Genomic DNA, 12,998 nt, shown 5'->3' with positions numbered 1-12,998 from the left:
TGAAGTCTATTTTGAACTCTGTCAAGGCAGGATAAGGTGCTTCTAGCAGCTCCTGCCAAGATGTAGCAACAGTACTCCATCTTCAGACTTGGCTTTTATACAGGCAGAGAAGTGCATCAACAATCATCAACTGGAACAGTAAAATGATCCCACCACTTTTCTAGCAACCTTCATACACTTTATCTGCTTTTGATATGGTAATATAAGTTAGGTATGTGTATTCATATATTTTCATGAAAAAATTATAAATGTTAGATATAAGGATAAGTAATGTGAATTATGTTTAGTTTTATGAAAAAGTTGTAAAGAAGTGCTGGAAGTCTTTAAATTTTTTTAGATAATTCCAATTTTGATGAAATTTAAGCCATAAATATTCCCACAATTTTAGTTTTTTAGGACATTTTTAAATGCTTATTGTAGTGCATAATATGGAATTTGCGATTTGATTCACAGTTCAGCCAAATTCACTGAATTTCAGTTTCTTTTTAAAAACTACTTTATATCCCAAAATTTTAGACATTTTTTCCGGAATAGAAAATTAGAATAAGGATATTAGAAATAAAAATTAATAAATAAGACATGTAAAAAATGTAAAACTGTTCAATAAATTTTTAATAGAATACCAATCTTGGTTGCTAATTATAGAATGCATTTATTTCGAATTGATCTATGGACAAATGATTCATCTCTTGACTTAAAGAATGTGTCAAGAACTTCTAAAATATATATATATATATATATATATATATATATATATATATTTTTTTTTTTTTTTTTTTAACTTATTTTGAGATTTAGTTTTCTTTCTCAAATATTTTTTCTTAGAATGACGATCATAATCGATTGTTTTCATAAACAAAGAAAGAACAAAATTGCCTCATTTTCTCCATTTGTTCTACATTGGATTCCAGTGTGAAATTTTGTCATTTTGAGATCTTCATGTAGGGAATCCAACCACCTTTGATTCAGCTGTTTGCTCGAGCTTTTCCCAAGAGCCTCCATCTTGAATCCTGGTTTTTCGACAGTGTTGTTTACATGCAATACATACCATTGTAGCAGTGGCGAGTATTAATATTTCAAGTCTGTTCGAATCTGGTCAGACCTCCAACACGGTATCTTTGTCTATTGTCTTCATAGCTGATACTCTTCTTTGTGCTCCTGTCTGTAACATGATTACATACACAAAGATCACTTTGTCATAAATAATGAAAACAGATATTGCACAGTAAATCATTAATACTAATTAAATGCATAAGCGATATAAGTGTGTATTAGAAACAAGTTCAGCATTTTAACGCATTTCTATTGATATACAACGCTTTAGAAGTTTGAAACTGAGGGATTAATTTTGATAATCTTGGCAAAATTTTGTGGGGTTTTTTATTATAAGAACGTGATATGCTAATTTCATCATACGATAATTATGAAATTTACTTTGATGTTTTCCAGGTGTGTTATGGATATAGCCATGCTTCCAATAGATCTGAATTACACAAACCTCTAAAAAGGCCATTTCTTAGTGATATTTATGGTTTTATCTGCATATGTAATGTCTTGTAAATCTATATTGGGTGTACATAAAACAATATCCTCAATCAGTGTAATCTTTAATTGCTGATACATATCCATGATGACCGGAGAGAGGGGCACTTGAGGGAGACTTTAATCGATGACATTTAGTTGAAATTTTTACTTTCTTCATATATGTAAAATCCAAGAGAAACAAAGGTTGCTAATTTAGAAAAAATATTACAAAATGAATCAAGTACAATTAGTGAGAGGAAAAGAGGAAAAATAAATTGCCATAATCCAGAAAATTTTCTATTCCCCTGACTGAATACAGGACAGATATTGTACTTTGATGTTAGAAAGTTTTTTTTATTTACTTCCTTCTCACTAAAGAAGATATGGCACAAGTCCAAAAAGTGTGTGTGTGTTTTATAGGGGTTGGGCACCCTTAGAGATAGTTTCAGCTATTGTTTATAAATGAACCTTTTCTTAAAAAGAGGAGGCAATGTCTAGGAGACTATCTCTTAGGGTTAACCCCAACAGAAGAGTGTCGTAAGCTACAAAAGCAGTCCCTAATCTGTCAGATTGAGTGCTCAGACGAACCAGAGTTAGTACAACCAGCATCTTGTGAATTTGATATGCCTTAGATACTTCCTCCTTCAGGCGAAACCGGTTCAACCCGTTAAGAGTTACTGCCACTGACTATTAATTTCAGTCGGTGTTGCCTCAAAATTGAAAATGCAATTGCTTGTTGGTAAATAATATTTCATATGAACATAATCTTTTTTCTTTCTTTTTTTTTTTTTTAATAAATTTCTGATGTCAAATCCTTTTTAGTCAGCAGAAAAATGATCAAAAATTTTCCTTAATAAAACTGAGGCTCTGAAGTTTGTTGACTAAACACTTTCACATCTTAAAAGTGAAACTCTTGACTTCAGAAATCATTTTCCTTCCACTTATAATGTTGTCTGTATAGACATCTATAGTACACTATTGTAGCATTTTGATTTTAAAGATGAAAATGTTTTCAAGAGATTGTAAATTCAGTATATATTTTTTCTTTCTTTCTCTAAAACAGAATAAAGTGGCTAACCATAGCCGAGAGCAACATAAGGGTTATCTTTTCATTAGTTACTGCACCAAAGTGTAGGGAAGGACGCTATTACTTTCTTAGGATTACTCCACTTGCCCTTGATTCTCACTTTGTAATACTGAGTGTTTAGCAAAGGAGCATTTTTTTTTATTTTTATTTTTTTATTTTTTTAAGTCTTTGATATGACTCAATCGAGGATTGAAGCCGTTAGTGAACACTCATCATTATGCCCAATGGCGGTTGTTGTCTAAATTGATTAAAAAAAAAAAATGCTCAAAACAAAATATAGCGGTCTTTTTGAGAATAATGATGCAAAAATTTTGATATTTTTATTTTGAATATTTTTCATCATCTATCATTTCTTTTTAATCTAATTTTCACCAACTTCAGTACAATGAATTTGCTCAGACTCCAATATCACAGTTCTTTGGTTATGAGAACTTAATAAAATGTCTTACTTCTTAGCAAAAAGAAGATTAATTGATAATTTGTATGAATGTTTTACAATTTAAAACAAAAGAAAAAAGTAAAATTGTTAAAATGTTAGTCATAAAGCCAAATTGCCAAACAAGTTTGTCATTAACGTGATTGCTTTTGATTTCTATTTCATTTATTTTTCTTTTTAAATATCGTTTTAAAAAAAAATGTTGCCATAGTTTTTAAAATCTAATTGCTTTTGTTACAAATAAAGTTGGAGTGGATAGTTGAATTTTATTTTGTTTATTGTACAAGATGGACAAACTCTTCAATTTTTAAAAAATTATTTATTAGAATTATCGACCTTGTGGCCACAAATTCTAGTTGGTATCAAATTATTTTTAACACTAATATGTAGTTAAAGCTAAATAGTTTTAGGCCCTTACAATAATTTCTAATGCTATCAATAATGCTTACTTATTTTCACTTATGTTTTAATCCATGTTTTGAAGCATGACATGAATCAAGAATCACTGACATCTATAATTATTTTATGTTTTAAGCTATATTTATAAAAAGTTCAAATAGCTCAGTTGATAAGACGTAAGGCTGAAGATTTCAATTTCCAGTCATGACATTTGCTTTTTTTTTTCTTTACTATTAATACAAGATTTCCTAGTCCTAAAAATAGTTAATGTCTGATATGAGACAAATGCTGTAATGTATCACATTTTAAAAAAAATTGTGACTAACAAACAAAATATCTATAAGATATTTTATCTATCTTTTATTAGCATTTCCAATTCTTAGCAAATAATTATACAAAAATAAAATTACATAAAAAGACTAAAAATTTACAATATATGGCCATGATGTCGTTGCAAAAATGCTGGTTAACAACGGTGATAGTTCATAAAAAATTTAACGTTGAAAGATAAAATGACTTGATATTGCAATGCAACAAACTTTTCAAGGCGAGGGTGATAAATGGTAATCTCTTATTTGGCAGCTTATTTTACAAAAATGACATTCAACATAGATATGAGTTATTGCGAATATTAATGTTAAAAGTGTATAATTCTTCGAGAATAAGGGAAGGAAATGTCTGAAAGTGTGAGAATAAAATGAAATCAAAATATTACATTGGAAGTGTTCCATTGGTAAGAAAAAGTTTATATTCAGAAGAGTCCGTTCATTATTAGTTTTGTACTCTGTGTGTGTGTTTGGACATACTTGTATATATATATAGTGTCTATTATAAAATATGCATATTTTAACTAGTATTTCTTACTTTCAGATTGCATGTAATATATTTCGAACACTACCACCAAATGATAACCCTGACTTTGATCCAGAAGAAGATGACCCAACACTAGAGGCATCGTGGCCTCACTTACAGGTAAGTAAATCCACACATTTATTTGAATTCTTTTAAAATCCAATCTTATTACATTTTTATAACCAAATAAAATATTTATTTCAATAAGTTTTTTTTTTTTTTTACATTGTGTTATCTTTAAAGTTTATTTGAGAAACTAAATTATTTTTATGGTATAAATTTGTAAAATGATTAATTTTTCAGTATCTCTTTTTAAAACGAAAACATTCCAATACAAGAAATATTTTTTGGGGGAAAAAGTGCATTTAGTTTTTATACCTTCATGGAAATTTAAATCAGAAGAAACACAATTAAAAAAAAAAGTGTAAATGATTTTTCAAAGTATTGCTTAGCAATGTGTTTTTGAAGTGTATAATGCGTTGCCAAATACAAAAGTTTATTTAAGTATGATTGACAAAGTTTGACTCTCAGGTTCACTTGATTCTATATGCAAAATTAGTTATTTCATTGGTTGAGTTCAATCACATGACATGGACATATTTGTAGCTTAACAGCTGCAATTTAGAACTGGAAATAGAATTATTATCATGTAAAGTCTGGATACACAAATTCAGTCATCGTAACAATGCAATTTACAATCCCCTCTGATCCATTTGAGCAGAATACAAAATAGGAGGCATTACCTTTGGAACAACTCTCGTATATAAAAACTAATGTTGACGTATAGATCTTTGCAACAAACAATGGCACCAAATTTATTTTGGTTACTCAATTAGCTGCCAAATTATGACCATATAATGTTTGTTGGTATTTAGAAAATTTCCTGGTTTGCATGCTATTCATCCAGAAGCCAATTTTCAGTTTAAAACTACAAAAACAAGTGGTAAAAAAAACAAAAAAGCAAAAAAACTTACAAATGTGATATTTTGTGGTAAATCAAAGTAAAAATAAAAAAAACTATGCGTCCTTTCCACCCTCTACCAAAAAAGAGGCCAACCTTTGACCTTTTAAATATGATTCATTTCAACAGCTAACACATTGAATCTTCATATAATTCATAACATAAAAATCAAAATAGATTTTTCTTTTTATATTAAACTGAATTTTTTTAAAATTCAGTTTTGCACAACATAAAAATAACGCAGAAAAAGCAATCTTTTTTTTTTTTTTAATAAAAAACTTTAAAATTCTATATTAAGCCCGCTATAATATCGGCAATATTTTTTTTTTTTCTTAGCAAAGGCAACATTGTTATTATATAATGAGTTCACTGTATTCTCTTCTGTAGAGTTGTCAACAGCGACTCGTAACACCCTGTGCAGTGTCATACACTTCTAAGAACCCAACGAAAATCATGTAACAGTTTTGTTTTTGTTATTCCTTATGACCATATATGCTGCATTTCCAGTCGACGCAAATTATGTGACCACATGTTGGATGTAGTCCTGATGAGTATTTTGCTATGTGCAGGAATTCTTCATGTGGTGATCATCTCCTTTCTGGTTTGAAATCACATGTTGCATTTAATCATTTTGAGGCAATAACAATTTTCTGTGTTTCTTGATATTCTAGAAGCTTTTTCACTTTTTGCTGTCTCCGCAACTAGTTATACAACCAAGACTAGTTTATTCTATATATTATTTCACCTCCAGCTAACGGGAAGAGTGATGGTTTATTACTTTTAGCAATGGTAGGATTGAAAGTAACTTGTCAGCCTTCTGACATGAAAAGTTCACATTTTACATTGGTAGTTATCACTTTTTTTCTGTTTCCATATTTTTTTTATTAGTTTCAGTCTGTTGTGAAAGGAGATAGCGAATTTGTTGATTGCCATGAGATATTTGAAATGGTTAAAGAATTTTGGAAATATCAGATGTTAATTATAAAGATGGGCGAATTCAGACGTCTCAACAAATAACCGAAAGCAACTTAATGAAAGTTAATGAAATGGATCTAATATTTAAGTCAAAACATGAACTTCATTTCCTTTCTGTGTGATTGAGAGTATGGATTACAGAATCAAAGGACAGTCATGAAGGGCCCTCTTGAAACCCCTAAAATAAAGGGCACACAAATTATGACAATGAAGAGTGTATAGATGCGTGAATTTTTATTAAGATTTATAACGAATTTTTTTTTTTTTTTAATCAATATTAACATGAACTCTTATAAAATTGATTTTTAACAAATAAAAAAAGAAAAGCTTTATAAAAATTTATATTAAATAAGAACCAATAAGATTTTGATTTGCTTTTAAAGTAAAATTTCTCCGTCCTCCTCTCTATCTGTGCGTCTCTCTCTCTCCACTGTGTAGGAGAAACAAGTCGATACCTATCCCTCTCTTTATTGAGGAGCAATACTAATATAATACCCTAAATAAATGATTTTATATGAATATGCTATTGTTTGCCAAATGTGACCATTATATATCCACACATGTATAAATACATCAGAAAAGAAAGTGATAACATTCCTGGAAAGATAACACTTAAGCTTATGACGGCACCCATCATGTGTCAAGCTAGCTCCTTTTAATCGATTAGCTGCATCTTAATTTAAATACAACTAAACATGGTGGTATAATGGCAATGCTGATATGAGCAACAACTTATTCAATTACACCATTTTATATATATATATATATATATATATATATGAGAGAGAGAGAGAGAGAGAGTTTTCTATCCCGTTTGACCATTCTGAGCCACATTTTTAGTTGGCCACCATTCCATTGCTTCCAGCCCGAAATTGAACCTGATCGATGGTTTTCTCATTTACCTCTCTGACACTGGAAAACATGATCATATTGTCTACATGCATAACCTTTCGGAATGCTTTTATGATGAATTGACTGAAATGCAGCGAAAAATCCAATGAAAAATACTGTCCTTGGGAATTGCTTTTGGTTTTAAAGATACAAAAAAAAAAAAAAAAAGGAAATTCTTTGAACTTCTGATAGAAGACAAGTTCTTGTTAATGTTTTACCAAATCAAATATTGGAACTCTGTTGCACATCTTCCATGGAAATAATAAAGAAGAGAAAGACTAGCAATGTTTCTTCTGTGGGAAAGAAATCAAAGTTGATTTTGTATTTTGTCGTGACATAAAAGAATACTGTTAAAGTGGCAGTAGTACTCCACCATAGGATATACCTGATTCTTGGTCAGGGGATTGCATCTGAAGTTGATTTTAGCATGGTCCATATCCTACATAAATAAGTATTATAATAATTAAGTTAAAAGAAATCACTTTTAATTAGGATTTTTTTTTTTTTTTGTTGTTAAACAAGTTTGCTTGGCAAGTATTTTGCTGATTCTTCTTTGCAAGAGGAGATAACTTGTGATGCAACGAAAATACGATTTTTATGATTACCTTTGAATTTATTTGACATTAAGGAGAATAAAAGATATGCTCTTCATTAACCTCAACATGGTAATCATAAGATGTTGGAATTTGGATAAAACCCCTAAAAATTTTACTTTACCAAAAAATAATCGGCACAGTACAAACTTGTTGCTTTTAAAATTTTGATATTTTCATTATTTTTCAAGAACAACTTATTTTCACTCAAACTTGGAACAACTGTCAAATGGTTGAAGATAAGCATTTTGCTAATAGACTTTGTGGCTTAGTGGGGGATGCCCTTTTCTCTACCCTGCAACCTCTCTCCCACAGAAGAGACGTTGCGAGCCTATCCTTGTTTTATCGTTATTTCCATGGCAGGTGCTCGTCTGAACTCCAATCTCTGGTCTCCCCTCGCCAATCTTTCACGAAAAACACCCGTCTAGCTGAATCCACTGTGAAAAATTTCCCCCACTCTTTATCTGTGCCTAAATCAAAACGTGGATTCCATGAACAAAGCTTCTTTCTTAGAACTGCACGCCTGTGGAACTCTGTTCCGTCTGCCTGCTTCCCACCTGACTACAACTTGGATGTCTTCAAGTCCAACGTTAACAAATTCCTAATGAACCGCCCCCTTAAGTAAACACTTCATCAAATCTCCACACTAACGTAATGTACTTGCAATAACCCTTATGCCTGAGTGGCTTCCAGGCCTTGATAAGTGGTGATCACTGTGTAAAAAAAAAAAAAAAAATATTAAGTCCATCTTGTTTTTTTATCCTGGAAACTTTGCTAACTGAGTTTGAGAATATTCAGAAAATGAATGTGAATATTTGTAGATCTTAATGTAATGAATGATCCCCCTCCCTCCTGAAAAAAAAAAATGAAATAAATAATAATAAATAAAAACCCGCAAGAAATGTTGACCACTCCTCTTGAAAATAACAATACGAAGACTCATCAAAATGGATAACGCACAAAGACGCGTGTTGATAACAATTGTTTACAAAAGATATTTGATATGTCAATGTTTATCCTATGTGAATCAGCATACTCTTTTATCTCAAAGACAGGAAAATCAATGGCATTGCAGTAGATGAACTTGTGGATGATGATGAAATGGAAACCAAAGATGTGAATGTGAAAACGCCATAAGAATGTCTAAAAGCTTTATAATTAAAACAGTTTTTCTCATAACGTTTTAAAACTAAAGTTTCCTTTCTTTTTAATGAAATACAATTCATTTTTCAGTTTACTAGCTAAAGATTTCTTTGAGTAATTAGTAAAGATCTTGAGATATGGTCGTACATTCAAATTACGTGTATCCTGTAATCCTCACCCAAAGTTATCTTGAAAATATTGGTTCCCCGATTTATCTGAGAGGGACCTATGTTTTCAGTGGCATCCATGCATCTGGACGATTGCCAGATAACTGTCTATTAGCTTTTCCTGAAATTTTGCCACAAATTGTATTTCATTAAATAGATATGCACAGTAAAAGAATTTTTTTTAAAGAAAATTTCCATTGCGTCTCCAGGGGCATCAAAAATACCCCAAAATGGCCAAAAATGACACATTTTGCTTCATAACGGTTGATCCATCCATTAGATTTTTCTAAAACTTTGTCAAAATGTGGAGCCCATTGTTGTTAATATAAATCCAGTATGGGTGACTTTGGCAAAATTCTGGTTCGTGTCCCCGTGGACTTTGTGCTAAAAACACCCCTTTTTGTGATTCTTTTTTCATATTTCTCAACAAAAGCTTGATATATCTGACTATATAGTTATTTTTCACAGTGGTCAACTCAAATATACATGTGTTAAGGCCTGAAACTGCACCGTTATCCATTTACACTGAGATTTGGTGTCCACAGGGGCTCAAAAGAGGTAAAAAAAAAAAAAAAAAAATGCCCCAAAATGGCCAAAAATGACACTTTTTGCCCCATAGCGTTTGACCCATCCATTAGATTTTCCTGAAATTTGAAACTGAAACGTGGAGGCCATTGTTAATATAAATTCAGTATGGATGACCCTGCCAAAAGTCTGGTTTGCATCCCTCCGGAACTTTTAGGGCTTAAAAAAAAAAAAAAATGTTTTTTGGGGCTCTTTTTTTCATATTGTTCAAAAACTTGATATTTATGCCTATATAGTGGTTTTCCATCATGCTGATTTCAAATATACATGTCTTAAGGCATGAAACTGCACCATTTGTCCATTTTCACAAGGATTTGGCATTCCAAAGAGCTCAAAAGGGGTCACAAATGCCCCAAAATTGCAAAAAGCAACACTTTTCATTCCATAATTTTTGCCCTATCCATTAGATTTATCTGAAACTTGACGAAAATGTGAAGGTATTGTTGGCCCTTCACATTTCTCACATTCATCATTTCTTTATTTTTTGTGCCATCATCTCACATGCAGCATCAGAGGGGGGGGGGGGGGTCCACGCACGCGCGACTTGTTTTTCTTTGTAGTGATATGGAACCCAAAATCTTAACATATTTTGGTTTAACATTTTGTATTTCATAATGTTAAAACTTGTTTATATCAAAATGCGGAACAGTTCATTTGTAGCTTCAGTTAAAGAAACCGAGCAATATATAGATGCATGATACTAATATATCAATTCATATAAATGATAAAAACATATCAAATAGAAATTTTTTATTAGCACCTTTCTATGTATGACTGGATATTTCTAGTCTCCATATAAATTGAAAACTACTACTACTACTAGGTCATATTCTATACAAGGATATAAAGAATTTTTTTCCCTCCGTGTCTTGTGTCAAACGAAATTTCTATGAACAAAGTCTCTTTCCAAGAACTTCTCATCTGTGGAAAATAAATATAATTGGTTTTATTGGTCCCTCAGACAAAGGAAGGATTGAATTTAGTAATTCATTCCCATTCGCACTTTTCTCAATAACCACTCCTTGGATTTTTAAAAAAATTTTGCACAAACATTAGTCATAGTGAAAGTAAATTTTTGCCAGAATAGATTTTCTGGGATAACTCTCCCCCTCCCCCTCCCTCCCGGGCTATTATACAGTAAAATTGCTCCAAAATCGTTCATCCGTTCACAATTTTTTTTCAATGACCACACGTTGTTCACTCTACAAGGTCATTTTCAATGCTAATGTCAACATTTGTCAGAATTCAGATTTTGTCCATTTTCTATCCTCTCTTAATATTCTTCATCATTCGTTGCCCAGGTGTTTGGAGGTGGGTGGAGGGGGTTAAAAAAAAAAAATAGTGTGAGGATCGAACCGGAACCGTTGAGGCAAAGTTGTGAAAAAAAAAAAGTGCGACGTTAACCATTGCCCCACCGCGAACTGCTTACGGAAACATGTTTGAATTTATTTACTTGGATTTAGCTTGGATTTTAATGAGTTAATGAGGTCAAGTTTGACTGCGGGATTTCATTTACTGCTGAACGCTCCCCCCAAGATGTTATAGGAAAAGGACTAACCTACATGCGGCGAGCGACAAATATTGAATATTTATCTTCCCGAAATCGAGCAAATTAAATAGACAGGCGAGCTTCTTTGTTAACTGTTAGATATTACGATTTATATGTGATATAAAAAGTTTTAAAAAGTTGTGAAGCGAGCGACCGCTTCTCTGAAAAAAGCCTTTTGTAGACACACAGAAAAAGCGAACACACATACATACATTTTCACTTTTATATTTATAGATAATTGGTAAAACTTTACGTTTTTTAACTTCAGAAAAAATGTTAGTATATAAAAACAAGCTACTCGAATATTACCTTTGATACGATGAATCAAAAGGTTCTATAAGAATAGTATTTGTAAATGGCCGTCTATGTTGCATGTCACATAGTTTTAAAGCAAACAGATGATAAAGAACAGTGGTCATAGAGTAAGGTAACGAGAATCGAAAGTGTAATGTGCAGTAGGTAGCAGAGGAAGAGGTCAAACTTGTTACCATGCCAACAGCTAGATCAAACATCTGCTTATGAGAAAGGTAGGGCAGATCAAAGTGATGGTAGGTCATCAAAATTCAACGAAAAACAAAAAATTAAATTGTATACGCTTTCAATATTAAAAAGTATGAATAATGTATATCATTTAAAAAGAATATCTAAATGTTTTTTGACAAGCCTACTATGTATATGCAATAGAGTTTTAATGTTTGAAAGAATTCTTTTCCATGGCATTTTGTTATTCTCGTCCTAACAGAATAACTCTATGCCTGCCAAATTCTAAAACTTTGCACCTGGCTAGAGTTTCACTTTATAAAACTTATTTTCACTTGTAATCTATTTCTAAGATTAGCAACGCCGATTGAATGTCTATTTTTAGTAGGTAATTTTAACCTTTGTTTGACCTAAGTCAAATATGTTTTATACGAACTTGTAATATCTTTACCAGTAATCATAGCGTTTTAATTTACATTGCCACCCCCATAGCGGTGTAAAATGTCTTGGCATTTCTTTTCCTAGTTTTGTGTTCTGAATATAATTATTTATACAGCCGTCTTAAGAATATTCATAAGTTTCACGATTTAAAGAATGTTTTTAGTTTAAAAATGTCTGTTGGTTTAAATGAATTATTTGCCTAATTTAGCAAATACAAAATATCTTGTCGCCATCTTGTTGGCCTCACGTCTTCAGCCTCTCAACTTGTATTTTGCCTCTCGTGGCAAACACCTCATTAAACAGATCAGCCCATATTGTTTGCTTTTTACAAAAAACGAAAAATGGGAAAATATTTTCTCTTTTCATGGATAAAAAATCCCTGAAAATGAAACTTTTGAGTGATTTCTATAGCAGTGCTAGGCGTGTAAGAAATTTCGTGAAAATAGTGAATAATTCCACCCCATCTTTCCAAGCTTATAACTCCTCGAAAAATGTAATTCAAGCCCTAATTTTTGTTTTTCAATCAAAGGGGCAAGGACCAAGGTTTCATTAAAAAAAAAACAAAAAAAAAACATTTTTTTTTTTAAAAAAGGTTTTAAACTTCGGACTTTACAGGTAAATTTCTAAAAAAATACTTTTTTTATTTTAAATTTGAATATTATTTATTGACCTTTTCTCTTCAATTTGTGATATATAAGACTTTGGTACATAAATTATTTACTTTTTGATAGACATTTCAAAATGGGAGGCGTGAATTATTCGACCCCCTGTCTTTCCAAGCTAATAACTCCTCGAAAAATGTAATTCAAGCCCTAAATTTTTTTTCAATTAAAGGAAGCAAGGACCAAGGTTCCATTAAAAAAAAGAAAAAACAAATAACGTGGTTTAAAAAAAAGGTTTTAAACTTCAAACTTT

General features: G+C 31.3%; 1 protein-coding gene across 2 annotated transcripts in view; it reads left to right on the top strand.

Annotated features, from left to right (window-relative positions):
* Window positions 1-12,998, top strand: part of LOC145243865 (serine/threonine-protein phosphatase 2A 56 kDa regulatory subunit alpha isoform-like) — a 381,258-nt gene that overhangs the window by 203,252 nt on the left and 165,008 nt on the right. For both annotated transcript variants that reach the window (XM_080106935.1, XM_080106934.1), the window contains exon 3: window positions 4,317-4,418. In XM_080106935.1, coding sequence (XP_079963061.1) covers window positions 4,317-4,418 — 102 coding nt within the window. The remainder of the gene's footprint in view (window positions 1-4,316; window positions 4,419-12,998) is intronic.

Source organism: Euprymna scolopes, chromosome 22, assembly GCF_053919585.1.
Source record: "Euprymna scolopes isolate OS-2025 chromosome 22, ASM5391958v1, whole genome shotgun sequence".
NCBI classification, from domain to species: domain Eukaryota; kingdom Metazoa; phylum Mollusca; class Cephalopoda; order Sepiida; family Sepiolidae; genus Euprymna; species Euprymna scolopes.
Note: the sequence above shows the minus strand (reverse complement) of the source record. Positions and strands in the feature narration are given on the sequence as shown.